Below are 23,640 nucleotides of genomic sequence, written 5' to 3' on the forward strand. Positions count from 1 at the left end.
TGGTTGTTATCAGTGAAATGTTGATACCGAAAGATGCTACTAACATACTCAGAAGCGATATCTTCCACCCCAAAGGCCTGATCAATGGAATACTGTATGGTCAACTCACAAAATAAAGAGAATCATTTCTGAACAAGATAATTGTAATTCCAAGAACAGGAGTTAGAAATGAAATTACAATTGAGAAAATATGATGACACAACTTTAATCAGAGCATCAGAAAAACCTAAGAATCAGACCATGCAAGAGTTATTGGAGCAACCGGGCATGAGGGATACTCCTAATTTAGTGTATGTTACTGTGTTTTCTCAACAGAGCAAACAAATAAAGCAGAGTATTAAGAATAAGTGGAAAATCTTACAGGTAGATCCATAATTGAGGAAATGTTTTAAGGAAATAACGAAGGCTCTTTACTACAAGCTTCACATTCATCAGAAATTAGAAGGATTGAGAATTTAAAAGGTACAGCCCGATGCAGTACAGTACGATGCAGTACAGTACATTGCAGAGAAAGGCCATTCAATAGCACATCTACGGTTTGTAATATGGTAATTCGGTATCAAAGAGAGGAGGCAATTTCAATCAAAAGCTGCTACAGAGACAAATATTTTGGCTAAGGAAATTAGACTCAATGTCACAGAGGGATTTAAATCAAGATTGTGATTTTACATGCTTTCTGTTAATGTATTTCATAACTGAGTGATACTCGAAACGTATCTTAACATTATGTATATTGTTACAGGGCTCCAGCAGAGTGAATGGAGCAAAACTGCATGTTAACTGTTTGAGAACTGGATATGCTAGAATTGACATAATTCCCAAATGGCCCCAGTATTAATTCTCAGTACCCCTGATGATACACCCAAGAAGTATTGAATACTATAATGTAATACATTATCGATGTGTATTAGAGATTAGGGTAACAAACATGGGCAGCATTGTTGGAGCTCTATGATTACTTGATCTAATAGTAATTTGATTTTTAAAGATGGTGATGGATTTGAATCCATTACGTTAAAAGGACTTTTGTTTTAGAACAGCAAGTGTTCTTACATAATGGATTAGACATTAATAAAGATTGTGAATAATGTACTAGTGAGGGACTAGAAGAGCAGAGCAAATTATCCCCTATAGAGTGAGAAGGGGACTCTTTGTTTCATTCTAAAATGGTGCCCTTACTAGATCAGTTACCTTGAGTTACGAATGTCTTGGCCGAATCTTAATGATGTCACAATAGCGACGGCTTAGACGGTCAGAGTAAGAATTTATGGAGTAGTTTAGTTGCTCTGTCACTTTAGGTGATTGACTTCCGTAATAGGAGCAGGATTCCTTCAAAGGTGAGATTGACTAGACAGTAGATAGTACATGGGAATCCTTTTTGTTTTTTTGATTAGGACGAAATATACACACCTAGCACAGAACAGGACTAGTCGTCCATCGTCCATTATTATAGAGTATATGTTTTCCATTCATGTATTCGAAGATTGAGGTAGCTAGAATTATATTTACAAACTTCTGAGGTTAGGTAATACTGACATTAGTACCTTGTTCTTTATTTTTACAAAATTGAGAATTCTTTGAGATAAATATTCTTTGAGTACATTTAAATTGGAAGGGTGGCTTTATACCATGATATTAAGGCTGGTAAAGATTAAGGCAACCTAAATTGACAGTCTTTTTTAAGTAAAGAAATATTAAATGTATGTGTCTGATTAATGTATAGAAAATCTTGTGGTTGTTTCCCTGAAGAAGAAAAGGTCATTATTCAGAACACCCTGGACTACATATAAAAACACCATTTCATTTGACGCCAATTCATCAACATTTTGACATGGACATGTACTGATTTTTTGAGCTGATATTTTTGTACAAAAAACATGTTTTTTCAGTAAATTGTTAAGAAAAATTATAGACATATTTGATGTTGTTGATTTGGGGCATACATATTATGTAACTGTGATCAATGTTAATACTGCGATATTTACAATAATGAATATAAGTGAATTAAACTCAAAAAGTGTGATTTGATGACTTTTTCCTTAAATGTGAATACATTTATAAAGAGCTACTTAGTAATTCTCAGCAGAGTGCAGGAGACCAATCCTGACCCTTCAGGAAGCCTCTGGTAACAACAAACACCCAGTACTGTGGGCATGTCTGGACCCAAAGGCATACATCTGTCCATATAACCACACACTGAACAAAGCTGCTAGCCTTGTGATCCTAGAGGAGAAAGATATGGTAAACAACAAGACGGGATTGCCCTCCCAATCCTTGTTGGTGCTGTGCCACCAGTAGAAATGCTCAGAGATCTTTTATCTCCATACCCTCTGCTTTCTTAAGGAGACACTGATAATTATTAGCTAAAACCAAAAGTCCCTCCCTACCTTCAGAGAGACTGGTGCCTGTTGCAATGTTATCTGTGTGTTCCTCCCTTGACAGACAGGGACAACCCATTATGCGTGTACATTTTCATATTTTAATTTTGCCCGAATGTAATCTAAGAAGTAGGATGTACAATTTTAAGATTCAGCCCTGTGTGTGTACTGAACTGTCATATGTAGGGCTCATAGTGCAATGTTCTAGCTGTGGTACTATGAAGTTCACAAAACAGCAGCTGAATGCATGACTTGCTTGGAAAAATCTATTAAATTCCAAATGTAACTAAAAGAAAGACCTGTATTCCACAATCATGCTTGTATCACATTCACGTTTTTCTTTGTAAACATTCATAGCCTGATATCAACATGATCTGCGGTCAATTTGCAAGAAGAAAAAGGAAACACAAAAAATAACCTAGCTTGGTCACACCATACCTGAATTTAATTAAATCCGCAGACCTGTCTGGAAGGCAGACAAATTATCAAATTCCTTTCAGCTGCTGGCGTCAGTGGAAAAGTAAATTCACAAGAATAGGCACTCCTGACAGCACACACAGAAAAGGACAGCCTCTCTCTTGCAGGAGCACCATTCCCCCTAAATGGTGCTGCAACCTTAACCTACACTAGCTCCCTTGATAATCCAGATCAAGCAGCAACAGGGGAGTGATGCCAGGACAGAGGGAAGACTTAAGATCAGTCTTCCTCGTAGACTTTTCTTTGAGGCAACACCAAAGGCCTCATCCAAATATTGTAGGTGGGTTTTTCCCAGCAGTGCCAGCACCTTGTCAACTGTGTTGTGGGCGGATTTATAAGCACATTTTTGCTCACCCTCTAAGCCTACTCATACTGCCATTGCCTCAACATGTGGCAGTGTCCAGGCCTGTTTCCAGTGTCCAGACCTGTACCCGCACCAAGAGATTGTGAAGCCCAGCAGAACCTTCAAGAAAACTTGATGGCTGCAACCTTGTAAATGGTTCTCCGCCACACCCTATAGAATAGAGGCAGCATACATGAGACATAGGGAATAACACACTGACCACAATCCTATGCCCCCTTGCTCACTTGGAGAGGAGTCCACAATCCACACATTCCCAAGCAGCACTTCTTTCTTTGTTTTTTCTTTAATCTGGGAGTATAGGGTAGGTGGGTACCCTATCCACGGTGCTTTGGGAGGATCCACCAAAATGTCATGCTTAAGCAACAACTGCCACAGTAGGGGGCATTGTCATCAAGAGCCTGGGCAGCCCAAAATCATCTGCAAGAGGCCTTTTCTCTGAAAACCACCATATCCCGTACACAGAATAGTGGCAATGTAGATGAGACATACAGAATACCACTGTTACAGTAGTACTATTCCTCCCTACTCACTGTGACTTCTAAGCAATCCACACATCCCCCATACAGTGCCCCTTCCTTAGATCATAGCCAAAGTATGGTTCAGTGATCCCAGGTGCTGTTAACCTTTGTTGCCCAATCACATTGACCTGGCCTTTGGAGTCCCAGGGACAGCAATCCACACCCACCCTCATGCTTTTGCACCCCTGATGCTTAGCCAAGCAGAAAAAAACAGGTGCCCCATAGTCACCAGTACTGGAGATGCCCTCCCCGCCTGAAGTCAAAGGCCATCACATTGATCAAAATAGTGCAGCACTTTTTGTCAGGGGCTTGAGGGCAAATATGTGCCCACAAAACCAAGGGGTGAAAAGTTCACATGAGACAGGGGTGTAAGGAATCCAGCAGACAAAAAATGATAGGCAAGTACTACTTATAGGTAACACATGCAGTGAACAGAAAGGGTTTGGCCGTACAAATAAGATAAATACTTTTGGTTCCTACTTGAGGTTTGCACAGAATGGGGAAAGAGTTTCCCACAGGGTCTGGTGAAACTCTAGCCTTCTGAGCTTGTTACTGTTATAGGGCCCCACTCTGAATGCTCATGGAAAGGAGCAGGAGGAGCGGGTGTCTGTTTCTGGACCTTAAGGCACAAACAAGGTGACTCTACTCACAAGGCTGAAGCCTGTATGGGTGAAGCAGGAACTGAACAATGACTGTCTCCTGAAGCAGGAACCAGCACAATGTTAAAAATATGGCACAAGATACAATACTGAAACACAACAAATAAAAGGGGCAGATATTGCCTTCTGAGAAACCCAGCAGTCAAACTCTGAACAAAGGAATTCCAAAAGCACAAGTGAGGACAAAAACAGTAACAGAAATGTCCAGGGAAGAATAGAAAGTCAAAGAAAACAAGGTTCAGGACAAAGCCCAGGAATGAAAGGGGAAAGGCAAGAAGAAAATAATCTAAGTGCAATGGTACAGGAGACTGGAACTGCAGACAGGAAACTAAGGACTGGAATCAAGCAACTGAAGACTGAACTATAGACCTGGAACAAGAAAACTCAGGACTGAAACTTGGAAGCTAAAGCCAGGTAACACGGACTATGGACATAGAACAAGGAACTGCAGACAAGGAACAAGACAATATGTGACAGAGAGCAAGGGACTGCAGATAGGGAGCAGAAGACTTCAAGCAAGGGAGCAGGGCTTCAGCGCTATGAGCACAGAGGTGCAGGGCAGATGCCAGGAGAGTGTAGGGCACTGGGACAGGAATAGGCTCTGGCAGCAACAGGAAACAGCAGAAATCCAAGGATCAAAGCACAAAGGGCTTGGAGTGAACTCAGCGCAAGAGCCATGTGTTCCTGCATGCAGCTTCTTAAATACTGACCTACCCTGTGCTGAAGCAGACTCATTAGTGGCACCTGGTGCAGCACACCAGACTGTGATCTGCCTCCTCCCTCTCTGGTCGTGAGAAAGTGAAAGCAGCACTGATATCTAAGGCTTCTGAGGATTGTAGTTGTAAGACTGCTGCAGAGTAATATCCAAGGGATGAGAACTGCCACAATGTACATTATGGGATATGTAGTTTCGGAAATTAAGCAATGAAGTACCAAAGTCTGAAATGGAAATCAAAGACAACATTATGAATAGGTATTGCCTGGGGTGGATTGGGGAGATGAATGAGTCCCAGATAGTTCACAATGGGTGCCAGTTGGTTTTCCAGTGGAACAGTCGTGACACTCTTAGACACACAGTTCCCAGCATTGGGGTCAAAACATAAGGAAAACAAGAGATGAATACAGAGTTAATTCTCCGGAAGGACAGAAAGGAGATATGTCAGGTGCATTATACTGTGGGCATTGAGGGAATGGAGCTGCGAAAATATATATGTTAGCAAGAGCCCTACTGAGTATCAAATAAACATTTTACAATGTACAAGGGAACTAACAAAACAGGTAGATTTCTCACCAGATACGAGAGAAAACCGTAAACGTTCCCTGGCGATACGGTATAAGTGGGGACATAGACAGTTTGGTATCCAGTTAATGGGCCTCATTCCGAGTACGGCGCTAACCAATGGCGCTATTAACGCCTTGGTTGACGCCGTACCCAGACCGTCAGCGCCTTGGTGGATGGCGGAATTACCGCCCCATTCCAAGGTTGGCGGGGCGGTAATTCCCCATTCACCAAGGCTCTTCCCCATTCCCAAATGAGCCCCCATAGGGCTCAATGGGAATGGGAAAGATGCAAATAACGGTGACTGTTCATTACGGTCACCGTTATTGGCTTGGAGGCCCCTTTGCGCCCTCAACTTTAACACCTGCTCAAAGCAGGCGTTAAGGGCGAGGGCGCAAAGGGAACTCGGAGTATGGCGGTAAGGGATCACCGCCACCGGTCTCGTTACCGGTGGCCGCTATCCCTTAACGCCATACTCGGAATGAGGCCCAATATGTCAAAAACATTTCTTCGAATGACAAATATGTCGAAAATATTTTACTGAAATTTTTTTTGGGAATGTATTATTTATTAATTTACATGTTTTTTTTTGTTTTGCGAGTAAAAAAAAGGGTTAAAAAAAAAGGAGGGTGGGGGGGGAACCCCCCATTGCAAACAAAAAATAACAAAAAAAAGACATTAGAAATTCTTTTTTTCGGTGACATGTTTTCGACATTATGGCATTCGAAAAAATGTCATTCAAAATACTCACTAGGAACCAGACAGTTTCACGACAAAGAAAAATTAGCCAGAGTTTCTACAATAAATTAAAGAGGAGGACACGATTAGACACAATTAAATGAGTTGCATTGATTAAACATAGTTCACAGAAATAACTGAAGAATATCCGAATTGGACAGCCTACACAGAAAAAATAGATTTTAAATGCCATCTCAACCTTATATTTAAATAAAGAGCACAGACATACGTCTTCATGACTCGATTCTACAGGATATTCTCTACTCAACTAGTTAAACCCCTTGAGGAGCTAATACACTTCTTTGTCCTAATGGGGAGAATCACACAGACGATGGTAAAAGACAGAGTCATCCACAAGCCAGGCAAGGACCCTGAATGTTGTGGATCAGATAGTCACAAAGCCTTATTAAAACTAGATGACCAGATATTCACTAAAATCTTAGCCACCGTACTGGAGGGAAACTTCCCATATCTGATCCATCCAGACACATCTGGCTTTATCAAGGGAAGACAGGCGTTTGATAATGTAAGAAGAGTGGCCCATGTGATGAAGTGCAATGATTTCCAGGAGCTCACTGTGTCCTCTTGACCTTGGACGTTTCATAGGATGGCCTGGGAGTTCCTTGAAGAGGCTCTGGAAGTGATGAGCTTTGGGAACAATTTAAGAGGTTGGCTCAAGGCAGTGTTGTATGACCTTAGCTCAAGGATCAAGGTAAACAGCAGTCTATCTGGCCAGATCATTGTCAGAAGAGGGGTTCTGCTGGGCTGCTCTGTATACCACATGTTGTTCTATGTAACCGCTAGTGGACAGAATCGGGGCAAATTGTATGATTAGTAGTATTATGTTTGGAAAGATGGAGCATCATTTTGCAATGTTTGCGGAGATGTGCTATTCTTCCTATCAAATCCTGAAACTTCATTTGACCCGCTCACTATAGAATTCTAAGAATTTTGGGTCTTTTTCAGTAAAACAGTAAAAATCAGAAATACTGCTCCTAAGTCCATCTCCAGAATTGAAATGAAGGCTCATTTCTCAGGTTCCTTTGAAATGGGTGGAACATTACATCACATATTTAGGAGTGAACTTTTCAGCCTCATTAGATCATATTTATGAAATCAAGTGCTCAGAGCCGTTAACACTATCAGAGAGGATATGTAGAGATGGAGATGATTGTCCCTCTCTTGTCTGGGCCAGATGTGCTAAATAACCATGATGATACTGCCCTGATACTGTTCCTCTTCCAGGCAATCCCTGTGAAATTCCTAAAAATGTCTTGAATCATTTGCAGATAAATTGAATTTTATGTGGAATGGGAAATGTGGGAAGGTCCCCCAAAGATTAATAAGAATACCCAGTGAAAAGACACGGTTGGTCTTCCAAGACATCCAGAATATTTCCAGGCGTCACAGGTTAGGGTACTGAGTGAATGGTGCAAATTTGATTCTGAGAAGCAGTGGAGAGTGATGGACGAGGGTGTAGATGGACTGAAACAAGAGATGCGTTTGGCAATCCACAAAAACAGATCCCCTCCACTCTACATTACCTGAATAACGAGACCAGGCTTGGACATATGGGATGAAGTGGCAGTAAAAGCTGGCTTGGCAACCTTCCCTCCCCCCTTGACACCTATCCATGGAAACCCAGACTTTTGACCAGCAAAAAGTGAGGGGTTCCTTGGGGAGAGAATAGGGGCCCATTTTTTCCAGCGGATCAAATTAAATCCTTCAAGCACTGTAAAAAAGAATTCAAACTAGAGGATATATGCAATATGTGCAATCACATCACTGGCTGATGCAACCAGAGAGGCAAAGGGCATTAACAGGGAGATTATAGCCCTTTCAAAAACGTCATGGCTGCTAATCTATCTCCCAAAGGGCTAATTTCTAATATTTAAAAAATACTAACAATGATGAAAAACAAACCAAAAGTGGGCTATATTTTTTATTTTAATTTTATTTTTTTACATTTATAAAGCGCTCACACAGCCCGCAGGCATCAAGGCGCTGTTACAGGAATTGTTGGTTTTTCTTAGTTGTGTTTTTTCTTTGTCTTAGTTACGTATTTATAATGCGCTTAAACACTCAGAGGTTTCTAAGCGCGGACCCGGGGATCGAACCTGTTGTTGCTTTGTGTCGTCTTGCTTCCAAGACGCGCACGCTGCCGCTGTGCTATCCTCCCGGGACTATATGAAGTTGCGGGAGTCTGACCTCAAATGCAGGATATAGTTGGAGCAATGAGAGAGGTTTTGGAGGGGAGATTCTTGGAGGAGGTTACCAACGCTATCACAAACATAGTAAGCTTTCAAATCCCTTGGTATCCTGAGGTGATGGGAGGGAAGGCTTGCAAACATATACTATCATTGATATAACCAGCTAAATCCATCATTGGGGTGATTTGGACCAGGCCTGGGCCGCCACATGTAAATATGTGGTGGTGTAAAGTATGGCACCTCCTATCAATGGATTCGATTGAAGAGCCAAGCAAATTCGAGGATACTAAAATATTTAAGCAACAAATTCAACCTCAACCTTTGCCCTACACGTCTGAGTGCCCTACATATGTTTAACTTATAGACTTGAAACAGGGGGTTGCGACTTTAAGACAATTTGGAGGCGTCTTCTATAGTGTAATATTCGCTTGAATTCCAGATTGGTCGATCTATCTCAACCATAATCTTTATTTCAATGTAATTTATAACATACATGATTGCTGGGGATGATGAGACAAGTCAAGAGTCTTTAGTAGCGCACGGGGAGTAGGTGGGTCCAGGGCAGTGTTGAGGCTATCTTTGAACTGCTTCAATATGTTGATGCACCATAGATGAATGCCAAAAAAGGTTTTTTTGACCCAACAAAATATCTTTTTGGGGAGGAAGGATTTTATCATGAGGCAGTGATGAGGAAGAGGGACATAGAGGTAATTTATGTAAAGTGTCACAGAAAGCAATTTCAAAAGAAAGGAATTTGAACACTTTTCCACATCTTCAATTCACTGCTGCAGTAACAGCTGACATTCTGCTCTCTGCTGGCATAAGCAACAGGCCTGTTAGTAGGGCTGTCATTTCATATTACAGTTCAGTAGAGATGTCACAACTAGACTAATAATATTCTTCATATTATTTTATATAAGTATGGATATACAATGCAGGAATTCACTTTTGAGACACCCACACATCTCCTTTACATCGATGGATTGCAAATCCCAGACCTGCAGCTCCAGTCATGCTTCACATTCGATGAATGGTTACAGTAATATGGCATAGAGAGGGGTGAGGGATGTAGTGCTGTCTTACCGTGTAAACGTTGGGTCTATTCACCTTTTGCTCATCGTGGTATTGTATAATGGCCCGTACATGGGGCAGCTGATCCTGTAACTAAACAAGAGGACACATTAAATGGCTGTCTTGGAACACAGGATTGTCCATCATAAAGCTAAAGACATGACCTTTGACTGCATATAAACATAATATGATCAAAGAGACACCATCTCATCCATTCTATTCAATATTGACTCACGCAACAACGTTTACCCAAAGCAATGAGTCTTCAGCCAGCCCTTCGATTTAATATTCTCATACCTAAATCATCAGGTGGGCTACCAGGACAAAATGCTTGGCTTTGTGTTTTGGGCCACCTATCACATCATGCTCCCTTGCCCCAAATACGTATTCCCATTATTGAATGTTTCTTCATGGATAAGTACTTTAAACAATGCAGCATTGTGTGTTGGGAAAATTGTAGCCACAGTTGTCTTCATCATGTATATATTCCTATTCAGATGTGACCTGCAGAACACGACATAATAAACCACAAAAGGGCTTAATCGTGTTCTAGTAGGATGTTATTTGCACCAAACTTCACATTGAATACTGAATTGCAACCATTTACAATGTTACCAACTGCCAAATGCAAATAGTATCCCGCACTCCTACACTTATAAATGAATATTATAGTGCAGCGGTCACTGCACTATAGTTGAGTATCATGGTCTGTAGGTAACCTGAAAATTGAAGAGCTAATAACTTTTGACTTGCATGACGATTTGCCACATATTTTGCTAACAAAAAGTTTCATCATGCCTTCCTCTGACCCCGCCCAACCCGCTACCCATCCACAGACCGGACATTTGTGGAAAGATTCGAGAAAACATGAAAAAGTTATTTAGAAAGCAAAAAAACGCTGTTTTCGGTATACTCCCATTTATTTCCTCATAGAGAAAAAGTTAAAATGTTGGCCCAGCTCACAGCAAAAAAAGCTGGCCAGAATTAGACCAGGTACGAAACAACTTGGGCATGAAGCATGGACTCGATTTCCTGGAAGGGTCTGGGGTTATTCCAACCAATAGCTGTTCAAGTATTTGCCGGCTTATCCCAAAATCATAGCTATTTCTTCCATGGTGTTTTGCAGCAGAGAGTCTTTACAGCCACCATTTTCTTTCTTGCTCGATGTGTGGGGGTGAGGCGCTGGAGACCACATTCAGGGCTACAAAGGGTTATAGAGGGAATAACCAGGGCTATAATAGAAAACGGGATCAGGAATGAAGATGCGTCACCCGAATACCCGGGGTTATTTTACAGATAAACTGTGTTATTTTACATATAACTGAGGTTATTGAACTGGTAACCAGGGTTATTTGTAGTACATTACTATTCTGAGGTTATTCAAAACACGGCATTGGGAATATTTTTTTTTTTAAAAGAGAGAGTTGCAAAAATCTCGGTACGTTCAGTTGCAAAGCCCATTAGCACATGCACACTTTAAGAGAAGGGATTCACAATGACATACAAAATGGCATTATGGGGGACATCACCAGGAGTGTGGCAAGTTAAGATGCTCATGACTTCCCACATCGGCTGAATTTCAAGGTATTTATTTATGTATTTAATTATATTTATACAGCCCATAAGCGGGGCCATTGGGGAGCACTAAACAAGATTAACAGAAACATAGAAAACTCCAGGGGATAAAATCAGATAACAGTAATCGTGCATACAAAATAAAGGTAATCTATACCAAGACAGACTATAGGCACTACTTCTGATGGTGGCCTAATACAGTAGAGTTCTCAATCAACTTCAACTGAGAGGGTACGTCAATGAAATTCTTGTAGTTTTTTAAGTACAGTGGAAAGTAACTACGACCGCAGCCAGTCAATATGCAGTCACTGTTCTCCTGTGAGTACCATTGCTTGATTCTGCATAGGACCTTTAAGTCAGTAGTTCTTCCGACCCTAGGAGCAATCCTCTGTCTAAGTCAGGCCATAACCTTTTTTCTAAGGCCTTCACAAACTGTTTTGGTATCAAAACATTACAAATATTGAAATGTCTCTGATCTAGGAGAGATTAACAATGTATCCAGTATCAAGGATATCTGTGTTTTGGCCATTCAGAATCTCAAACTGGGAATAGGTTTTATCTTATTATCATCACAATGATCACCCGGTAACAATGTCCCTCAAAAGTCCTCATTTGCAGTATGGAGCCCAACTACAGATGATTGGGTTTGCCATTGGGCAACAGGGGCTAAGGCCTTGCGATGAGGATGCTCCTGCTCATCATTTGCCCATTTCACAAGTTTAACCATATTTACAGCGTCTGCTTTTAGACTAATGGAGTCAGGTATTAAGTCTGTGCTGTTAGCCCAATTGCGTCATGCAGCCATATTCAGCTCCTAGCCTAACTGTGTCAAATAGCAGTTCTCTGCTTTTAGCCCAATTGTGTCATTTAGCCACACTCTGCTTTTGCAATCGCAAGGACCACCCATGCGTCTCACTAAGATAGATCTGGGGAAATTAGCCATGCGTCACAGCTAGATAAATGTGTGAAAATGAGCCACGCATTACACCTAGATAGATTTAGGAAGATTATCCATGCTTCATAACCGGATATATTTGTGAGGATTAGGCATGCAGCACTTTTAGTACAGTGGCTGAAGATTAGCCACGCATCACACTTAGATAGACTGTGAAAGTAACCATCTCTAATATTCTCTATGGTGCAGAAGTATGGGCTTCTTCAATGCTGGATGAGTAGGCCAAATTGGTGACATGACTTTTGAAAAGTTTGCTCAGGTTAGCTAGGCGCACAACGATCAAGATGATCCACCTGGAATTTAACATCTCCCCCATAGTTTCCATGGTAACAGTGTGCTGTCTGGCTGTTTTTTGGGAACTCTATAATGCACAGCCCGACTCCCTGTTGGCTTTGACAGCCAATGCCTGTTCATCTCGTACAACCCTAATGAAAACTAGTACGGTGGGAAAAATCCATCAGTTGACAAAGAAGTGGCTAATAGGAGAACCAGTACATACACTAAACATGTCTCTTCCACTATTCAAAAAGACCATGAAGAGTATACAAGCAAGACATGAGAATTGGCACAAGGTATGGCCAATTTGCATACCAGAAACACTGCTAAGGGATTTGTGTTTTTATATCTCCAATAGAGGTCAAATGCCCACCTACATAAGACAGTTTGTTGGTAACTACTAGAGGTGGGAATATTTGCACCTAAAATGTTACACATCTAAAACCGGGGAGATTGCAGGTGCGTGGCATCGACCCTCTAGAGCCAGCAGGGACTGCCGACTATGTGGGTCACAGTAACTTGAAACAGTCAGACACCTCTGCAGTGCTCACAATAAACTAAAGGTGGAAGCTAGGCGAGCAGCTGGGATGGTGGAAGATATATAGGGAAATACACTGTGGTCCGAATTCATGAATGGAAATAATCATGCTTGTATTATTTATTTCACTTTGATTTGGAGGCGAATTGAGAACATTTATAAAATTAATGGAAATGTCTGATGTTTTTCTATTGTGTAAAGTTGAACGAACTGTATCGCAAATAAAAAAAAAAAGGAAAACAAAAATTAAGCATGCGTATCATTATATAGAATTGTGTAAATTAACAGTCTTGGAGAGTAGCATACGTACTAACCACCCTGCTCCCACTTCCCCAACACACCAACAAACACTATACACGCCCACTGGGATAGCCAACTATGCACTAACATACAACCTACACAAATAAAACAAGCTTACAACTACAAACCTGGACTCTGGACCTTACCCATACGAATCCAACAAGCCGGTGCGCATAACCTGAAAAACCATCCAATTTACACATAAAACACACAGACACACTGCTACATAACAAACAGTCACATAGAAACAACCCAGGCATTGGACCATACCCCTGCGTATACAGTAAGCCAGTGAACGCAACCAACCGTCTGCAAGCCAACACACACAGGTGCCAGTTTCTCCTGGTTCTGGACCTATCCTATCACTCTTCCCTCACTAACCAACCCTGTCCTCTTTCTTGCAGAGCCACATGATTGCCTGGAGACTACTCCTGGGTGGTAGTGGTGTGCAGTATAAATCAACAAAACAAATCATAGCATTATGGCCTCAGGGCAAATCCCAGAGAAAATCCCCTTCAGAATATAGAACAAGGTCAAGCTCTACATGCAGAGCACCTTTATAGTATCTGTATAATGGTTTCAATGTATAACTACATGAAGTCCTCAACTTGTATCCTGTCAAAGAACAAAACCAACCACCCTAGTGATGTCATCGATGATGTCATTTGTGATGTCATCGTTGATGCCTTGAGTGTTATTGTTAGCAGTTAGCAGTGCATAGTGGTGGCACGAGTTATGGTTGCATAGCTTATCATAACTGGCGTATTTCAATGTTACTAGTAACCAATGTCTCTTTAATACGTTTTTTCAATAAATTTGATATTTTTTATTAGTGCTACTTAATCATAACGTCCCTTTAACAAAGTTGTTATCACTGAATTTCATAACTATTTATCAGTGCACCCTTCACGTTCCTTAAACCTATTTCTAATGAGAACACCTAATAATCACACTCACCCCCAATGTAGAAGCTCTAGCATCTGCAGACAGTATAATATTCCACAGACCTGCCTTACACCAGGTAGTATCAACATAACCCAAAAGCACAAAGCAATTTGTTCTTGGTTCAAATGCATAAAGTAGAACCTTTACACATTACCAAACATATAAAAACCTATTTACAGCATAATTCCTATAAAAATTACAATTCCATTTTACAATTTCATAAAACAAACATTTCATTTCATTGCAGTACAGTTAAAATCAAACAGCTGCATCTTTTGTTAGATCCCTCCAATCCAAGAAAACCTTTGGTCCTGGTGTAGGTTCCAGCCCAAGAACCAAAGGTTCCGGTTTTGGTCCAGCAATGACAATTTTCGTAATGTATAAAGGTCTCATATAAAAACTCTATCCTTGGAAAAAATTTCAATATCTTAAAATTAATAACAACAAGTATTCAGTGATTAACTTAAGTCACAAGTTCTTTCCCTATATGTTTACAAAGACTTACTAATGCATATATTAGTGGTTTGTGGGAACCCTGCATCATTCTTGCCCACAGAAATTGTAAACAATCTTCATAATCAATGTTTACTAATTTCATCAATAGGTTTGTTCTCATATTCTTAAAATGGGGCAATAAAGGGTCAGATGTTTCATAGTCTTATTTGGTTCAGTACATAAAGGAAAACGCCATTTACTTCGATTTGTTGTTTCTTTATCATTCCAGTTCATAGTCCTTTCTCTTGTATAATATAAGTTAAATGTATACCATAAAAACGCTTTTCTGATATGATTGCATGGAAATAAGTTGATATAATCATATCTAGGAGTGTGTTTTTTAATGTACGCGTAATATTTTTTATACATTTTGTATTTTGCTATTTGTTCTATGGTTAAGTACCAATCCTTTTTGAAGAGCTTTTTTTAGCATAACCTGGGCGGTAATGCACATCATCTATCGTGATATGTAGATCATTCAATAATGTTTGCATTTTGGAATGGTATTGAGTAATCAAAGTGGAGTTGGTTTGTTTAAGGGTATTTGTCATGTCGACATATGAGGAATTCTTTGGTGGAAAATGTATTTTGCATAATTTGTTAGTTGTCTCCATTTCCAGCGACCAGATAACGCCACCAGCCCCAATTCATATCGTATTACAGCAGTGGGTACAGACATTGGAAGGTGCATTGCAGAATTTACCAAGGTACCCTGTAATTGGTCTAGAATTAAACTCATATCACATACACATATACCCAGTTAGTATGATATTACACTTTCAATTTTGAGTGTCATAAAATCGATCAGTGGGATTCGTATGTATCATTTTCAGTTGGGACAAAAGTGGTCTGCTCTTACATTGTATTAAATCAGTCCATGCCTTGATTGAATTTTGTTCCGAGAGATTATATTCAAGATAAATTGTATTTGTAATACAAGGTATCGTGGTTTTTATAATTTGCCACTGGTAACCTCCATGCTTTTGCTTAGGACCAAATTTCATAATGGCGGTTTTTGTAGGATTAGGTGCTAAATTATGGGCATTGGCAAATTCCTCAAAGAGCTGTCATTTTATTTGGAGCCCTTCTGGGGTGGGGTCAAAGATGATAATATTGTCAGCAAATGCAATCCATTTAAGACTTATAGCACCAACCTTCACAGAAAATACATTTTTTGCATCCCAGTTATTATCTAAATCAGACAGATATAAATTGAAAAATGTAGCCGCAAGATTACATCTTTGTTTTAGGCCTAGATATGTACTAATTGGCTTGGTAGTTCTTCCTTCAGCTGATATTTTTATTTTATACGAAGTGTTGGTATGTAATTTAATGAACCGGTAGAGTAGAACATTTGGGATTCCCATTTTAAACTTTTTCTGCCAGAGAAGGTTACGAACTACATTATCAAAAGCTGATGTCATATCAATCAGGGCAATGCAGGCAGGTTACAAATTCTTCACTTATTTTATGGAATATACCAAACACACGAACTGTACACATCTTATCAGTTTAGTACAACTCTTCATACATACCGAGACACAGCAACCACACATTGGAAAATTATCTATTTCAAAATAGTAAGTACACTTTATTTTTTATTATTACTATTAATTATGATATGATAAGTCATTTATAACATGATTGTATACTAGGGTTTCTAGGAGCGACAAGATGAGCAGGGGAGGACAGAGGGAGGACAACATGAAAATCTTACTAGGACTTCAGATTGCGCAAGTGCGGGGGAGCAGCAAGGGAGAGAAGTGCCAGAAGGGGTGGGAAGGGAAAAGTGCAGTTAAATCAATGTGCTGCCGGAGGGTGGCTAATAAGTGCAGAAACAGGGGACTGTAGGGTTGCAGTTACAGACCCTTAAGTGCTGGGGGAGCCCAGATGCAGTGCGAGAGAAACTTGTCATGCAGGAGCCTGGGCCCGAATTTCAGTGGGTGGCCGGTGACCAGTCTACGGAGCAGTCAGGGACATCAGCAAGGGAAAGGTAGAGAGAAAGCGGAAGTGAAAAAGAAGGTATTGAGGTGTTTCTAGAACCAGAAAATGCCCTGGGGACGATGCAAAGGGTCTTAAACTTGATCCCTGCAGCCACAGGGAGCCAGTGGAGAGATTTCAGAGCTGGAGAGAAACAATTTCTGGGCTTGCGGCTAAGGACTAGTCCCACAGTCCTGTTCTGGATAAATTGTAAAGGTCGAAGAGTAGAGATAGGCAGATTTAGAGAGGCTTCTGCAATAGTCCAGCCTAGAGAGAACCAGGGTTATGGAGACAGTGAGATTCTGGGGGAAAGTGAGAAAAGGCAGAATACCTCTGAGGAGGTGCAGCTGATAGTGTGACTTCTTAGAGAAGCCAGAGATGTGACGAGAGAAGGAGAGCGTGGAGTCGAAGATGACACCAAGATTCTTAGCCACACAGGAAGGAGCAGGAAGAGGACCTAGGATGGGTGGCTAGAGAGAGAGAGGAAAGTAGGGAGCAGGTGTCCGATGAGGCGGATCTCAGTCTTACTGGCATTAAGGCAGAGATCATTGGTGGCACTCCATTCCTGAATTGCGGTCAGACAGTCTTGTATCAGAGAAGGAGCAGAGGTGGCTGAGGGGAACGTGAAGGAGAGCTGGGTGTCAACCGCATAACACTGACAGTTAGATCAGAATGTAGCTATGCAGTGGGCAAGAGGTGCCAGGTCATCTTTGGAAAGCCATGGAGAAAGGGAGAACGGGTAGACCCCTGTGGTACACCACAAGTAGAAAGAGAGATAGAAGAGAGGAAAGACCCAAGTTGGACCTGGTTCGGTCAGTGAGAAAGGAGGTCAACCAGGCAAGGTTGCTGAGGAGGCGATTGAGCAGGTTGGCGTGGTTGACCGTGTCAATAGCAGAGGAAAGATCGAGGAGAATGAGGACAGATGGAAGGTAAGAATCAAGATTAGAGAGCAAGTCTTCACAGGTGTTCAGGAGAGCAGTTTCCATGGTTCTGGCCACTCTGAAAGCCAGACTGGTGGTTGTGGAGACAACCAACAGATTCAGTATGCAGATTAAGCTGGGAGATGGCCAGCTTTTCAGCAGCATACCCACGAAAGGAGTGATGGAGATCAGGCGATAGTTCAGTGGAGAGGAAGGATAGCCAGAGGGCTTCTTTAGAAGGGGTTCACAATGGAGTGCTTAAGGGGGGAAGGGAAGATTCCAGTGGAAAATGAGTGATTGCAGAAATTGGCCAGGGTGTCAATGTGGTCATTGATAGTTCCGGATGAGCAGGGGAGAACCTGCTTTGATGAGAGTTTCATAGATTGAACTTGTCTAGAAACATCGTCAGGGGTTAACAGGGGAAATGAGGAGAAAAGAGGAGAAGAAATGGCTGAAGAGGGGCCACGGGTGGTAGCAGAGGAGGAATATGAGGTAGAGGAAGAGAGAGTGGACAGTAAGTGCTGAGTTTTAGTGGTGAAATGAGAAGCCAGAGCCTTGCAGATGGCCTGGTAGGGAACACGAGAGGTAGAGACTGCAATAGGGTTGGCCAGCTCCTTGCTGATTTTGAAAAGTTTGGCTGAGTTGTTAGAGGCCGCAGAGACATAGGCTTGGATATAGACCCTCTTCTTAGAGAGGACAGAGGGTCTGTACTGCCTTTGGAGTAGGCAGCAGGCCAGTTTATCAGAGGGTGTTCTTGATGCCCTCCACTTCCTCTCAGCCGCCCTACACTTGCGTTTACGGGTGGTGAGGTCGGCATAATACCAAGAATTGCACTTGGATGTGGGCTTCAAACAGATCCTCATACAGGGGCAAGGACGTCAAGAGTGTTGGAGATAAAGAGATGAAGGTTAGAGAGCTGTGTCAGAGTGTGAGTCAGCCAAAGGTGTAGGAGGAAGTGTGAAAGTAGCAGCAAACGCCTCAACTGACACATGCTTCATGGGCCAGATAACCGAGAAGGTGGGTGGCAGTGCTGGGGTCCTGTGAGGTAGTGAGAGAAAGGTGGGAGGAAAGAATAAAGTGGTCACTCCAAGAGAGAGGAGTGGTGATAAATAAATATTTCTCATAAGCAAATTTCACCATTCTATATTTTCACAGAAATGGCAAACACACTGGAGTGGCTAGAGGAGTATGTTCCTTAAGATTAAATGATCAATGACGAAATCTTCAATGGTAAACAATATATTTTTTATTACAAACAAATAATGTAACTTATACAGAGCTTATTCAAATACTACTTTCTCATTTTTTATGCTGCATAATGTAGATCAGGAAACCACACTGAAAAGTACAAATGAAGAACCTCAACAACCACAAACACAATCCCAATCCCCAACTGTAGAAAACAAAATCATGAATGTGTCTTTAAAAATAGATGAACTTAGCGATTACTTTAAAGAACTGTAACTTATGTTAAAAATCATGTTATTAGAAATCTTGATTTTCATTGCCCTACTTTACCTGTTCCCATTTCCCCCCATCAATCACTTCAACCAAATCCAGCAAATATAAATGACAGAGGGTTTGATTAAACTTATCTTTCTCCCTCTCTCGATGATGAGTTTGTACAACCTCCAAATACTCCTATTTATGTTTACCATTCCGATTCCCCATCCCTTTCTTAAATTAAGTTATTGTTTTAAAACGCCAAGTAATAGTCTGCAGACTCCATACATGTTTGTGTCCACATACATCCGTAATTGTGATGTCACCAGAGTGTCTGACGTTCGCAGATGTCGTGCCTAGTCCGGACATGTCTGTTTTCGGATAGTGTACTTTTGATTAGTTCAAGAACATACGCGCCGGATTGCGGACAACACTGCGCATGTGCCGGTCGGCTTTTGGGACTGTAGACCATGGACATTGGAACGCTGTTGCGGACACCACTGCACTTTATCATGTGACTGCACCCATACAGCGTAATGCTGTGTCCGCTATCAATGTCTAGACTTCATAGACATGTTGAAACTGTATATTCAGTCAATCTAGAAAGTTTCAAGCTAAAACATTGCCATTCAACAGATTCTAGCAACATTCCTTACACTTGTATCAACATGATTAGGCTGTTTTATCATCACTGACATTCGCAAACGCTTGACGACATTGCAGATGCTCACACGCTTCATCATGTGACCACAGCAGTGCAGCGTGAAGATGTGTCTGCTATAGGTGTCTATGCTTGATGGACATTTTTTTTTTTTTTAAATCTTTATTTTTGGTATTTAGCACACCATACAAATACACACCCACATTAGGGTGGAAATTAACTTTGCGCCATCTACTTGAACTCTCCAATCAACCCCCCCTTCACCTCCCCCCCGTCCCGCCAAAACAGTGCCACCGCTGGAAATCATCTCACTCCTCCTAATCCTTGACTTGAGGAAAAGTTGGACTGGACTGAGATTAAATCAAGATGTGCTGCCCGTCTCCGAAGCACTAGCTGCGAAGGCTTCCGCTTCACTCATCAAGAATAATATCAACAGGCCCCATATGTCAGGCGGGCGGGCGTGTAGAGGTAGAAGTTTTATAAAGTCTGATTCTATATCCTGGTAGTAGAGTAAGTCTTTACACCAAGCTGCATAAGAAGGAGGGGGGCCCCGGCCCCATGCCATGGCAACTCTCCTACGAGCCAGTGTCAGTAGAACGCCAGTCAACTTCCTTGATGGAGTGGAAATCAGCCTTGTCATACCTAGCAGCGCTGCTGTATGCCTCAGGTGTATTGCTTCTCCTACGATCGCTGTCGTTGTGTCCAGCACACGGTTCCAGAAAGGGGCTATTTCAGGACATTCCCAGGACAGATGGACAAAGTTCGCAGATGAGATTCCGCACCTCTTGCACTCCGCCTGCGTGTCAGGGTGATGTTTGTTGATTTTTTCAGGTGTGTAGTAGGTTTGGTGGAGGAAATTGAAGTGGATAGGTTTGAGACGTGAATTAAGTGCGATTTTCTGAGTCTGATTCAGGATGTAGCCCCAATCCTCATCTGAAATGGCTGTCTTTAGTGCTCACACTAGCCTGCCGTCACCCTGTGCCTGAATAACGTCATGCAGCAGTTGCCAGGTAGGTGGTTGACATGGGAAGTCTGGCAAAAGGGACTGTAGGGTGTAACAAGTCCGGAAATAGAGGAACACGTCCAGTGCAGTGTTGCCCCCTTTCATTTTTGCTTGATCTGGGGTTAGGAAGCTTTCCTTTGTAAAAAGGTCCCCTAGAGTTTGTATGTGAAGCTTATCGACCCATTGGTGAAAGACTTTCTCTGAGGTTAGGGGGATTCCAGGAATAAACTTGACTGGCAAGAGAGGAGAGTACCTTGTTTGCACCCCGAGCTTATGGGCTAAAGTCTTCCAGACCTTGTACGTCGTGAGCATCACATTCATCATGGGGCAAGGCACGGGGATCTGGCCAAAGACCACTGCAGTCAGAAAATTGGGCTTTGCCAGGGCTCGTTCCACTTGTACATGAGGGCGGATTGTTTGCGTTAAATACCAATGGCTGAGATATTGAGCCTGAGCTGCCCAGAAGTATTTCTCCATGTCTGGGAGGGCTAGCCCCCCGTTGGACACGGGAAGTGTCAATATTGAATGCGCCACTCTGGCTGGTTTGCCCGCCCAAAGCAACTCAAGGACCAAGCTTTTCAGCCTTTTCAGGAAGGATTGCGGTAGTAGCAGAGGAATATTGTTAAAGAGGTACAGTAATTTAGGCAGGACCACCATCTTAACCAAGGAGGCCCTACCCCAGAGCGTTAGTGGAAGCGTCTTCCAGCGTGAAACCTTGTCTTGTAGGGACTTGACCACTTCCTCGTAATTATCTCGAAACACCTCATGCTGGTCCTGCGATAGCTGTATACCCAGGTACCGAAACTTGGCAGTTTTCCATGTGAGTTTGAATTTGTCTGCAAACTGCTTTGTGGCTCGAGTCAGTGGAAAGACGACGGATTTAGAATTATTGATTTTTTATCCAGAAGCCGCTACGAATTTGATGACTTCCCTCATGACCGGGTTCAGGTTAACTTCAGGGTTGTGTATGAACAGAGCCACGTCGTCGGCGCATAGCAAGACGATGAGCCTGTGTGGGCCGAGGATGAGTCCCCTCTGTTGTCAGAGTTCCCGAAGGTTGGAGGCTAATGGCTCCATTACCAGGGTGAAGATTAAAGGTGAAAGCGGGCAGCCTTGTCTCGTACCTCGCTGCAGGTTTATTGAAGCTGATTTTGCGGTGCCTACAATGATATTAGCTTGTGGCTTGGTGTACAGGAGAGAGACAAGCTTGATGAAACAAGCACCCAGTCCCAGCCTGGTGAGAACCATGAACATAAACGTCCACTCCACCGAATCAAACGCTTTTTCGGCGTCTAGGAGGACCGCAATTACCTGATTTGTGGGGTCTAGTGCCTCGATGATTCCGAACATTCTCTGGATGCCGAAGGTCGTATTGCGGTGCGGTATAAAACCGGCTTGGTCCGCTAGTACAAGAGCAGGCCTCAAGGGCATCAACCTTTTGGCTAGAACCTTGGCGAGTATTTTATTGTCTAGGCTGAGGGAGATAGGGCGGTACGAAGTACATTCTTCTGGTGGTTTGCCTGGTTTGTGCAAAAGGATGACATTGGCTTCACAGGAGGAGTGAGGGAGAGACCCCACTTCTAACGCTTCTTCGTACACAGCCGCAAGTAGAGGAGCCAGGGTGTCTGCAAAGGCTTTGTAGAATTCTCCCGTTAGGCTGTCGGGGCCTGGTGCCTTGGAAGAGGGTAGGGTCTTTATGGCAGCTCTAATCTCTTCCAGTGAGATCATCTCATTCAGAGGTTCACGCAGATGTTGTTCGACCCAGTAGAGCTCTGTGTCTTCTAGATATTCCAGTGGGACGTTTGAATCTTTTGGGAGTTTAGCACTGTAAAGATCTTGGTAGAATAGGCTGAATTCCTCTGCAATCTTTTCGTCGGTATGGACCACCTCGCCTTGCTTGGTTCGAATTCTCTCGATTTGGGACTGTTTGTTGTCGTCTCTGATTAGGTTCGCCAGAAGGGCCCCTGGTTTTTGGCCCTCGCTGTATTGACGGACTTGGCTGGTGCGGATTAAGAATTTGACCTCCCGCTCAGCCGCGTGTTTGAATTTTTGCAGTTCCATTTTCAGAGCTGCAGCTGACTCTGGGTCGGCCCTGTTCGTGATCTGGGTCTCAAGAAGCTTTAATTTGTCTTCGCTGGTTTTAAGCTCGCTCCTAATGAGCCTGAGGATACCATTTTCTTTGGCGTGGCAAACTCCTCTAATGAAACATTTCAAAGACTCCCAGATTGTGCCTGCTGAGGGGACCGAGCCTAAGTTGGCTTCAAGAAACACGTCTATCTCCTCCCTTAATTCAGAGGCGAAGACTTCATCGCGTAGCGCGCCCATTTTGAAGCGCCAGCGCTGTAATGGTGGTGTGGAGTTAGATGGCTTGAGATTAAGAAAAAGTGATGAGTGGTCTGAGAGCGTTCTCGGATGAATACAACACCGGCCACACGACAGGGGGCCATTTGTTAAGATGAAGAAATAGTCGATCCGGGAACTTGTGTTGTGGACTGCAGAATGAAAGGTAAAATCTCACAGCTCCCCATTAGATACTCTCCAAACGTCTTGAAGATCAAACGCTTTGCAAATTTCCTTTTTTTGAAGACTAGCCTTAGAGGGCGGCTGCTGTGTGGCCTTTGATCTGTCTCTTATAGGGTCCAGAGTCGTGTTCATGTCCCCACCCCAAATAATTGTTGCCGGGTCATGAGTGGAGAGTTGAGACAGCACCCAACCGAAATTGTCAGGGCCATCCACATTCGGCGCATATGAATTAACGAAAGTCATTTTCTTACCTGCGATGATGCCGCACACCAAGATCGCTCTTCCTTCGGTGTCTTTTGCTGTATGCAGCAGACGGAAATTGAGCCTCCTGT

At 42.5% G+C, this 23,640-nt stretch overlaps 1 protein-coding gene across 6 annotated transcripts in view; it reads right to left on the bottom strand.

The window, feature by feature from the left end:
* The window catches only part of LOC138511221 (long-chain-fatty-acid--CoA ligase ACSBG2-like), a 379,274-nt gene that overhangs the window by 124,301 nt on the left and 231,333 nt on the right, over positions 1-23,640 (bottom strand). For 5 of the 6 annotated variants that reach the window (XM_069626758.1, XM_069626757.1, XM_069626756.1 and 2 more), the window contains one exon: positions 9,707-9,787. In XM_069626758.1, the coding sequence (XP_069482859.1) occupies positions 9,707-9,787 (81 nt within the window). The remainder of the gene's footprint in view (positions 1-9,706; positions 9,788-23,640) is intronic. The other variant, XM_069626759.1, reaches the window with a different exon arrangement.

The sequence above is a fragment of the Ambystoma mexicanum genome, chromosome 6p (assembly GCF_040938575.1).
Source record: "Ambystoma mexicanum isolate Mex_15411 chromosome 6p, UKY_AmexF1_1, whole genome shotgun sequence".
Lineage (NCBI taxonomy): Eukaryota > Metazoa > Chordata > Amphibia > Caudata > Ambystomatidae > Ambystoma > Ambystoma mexicanum.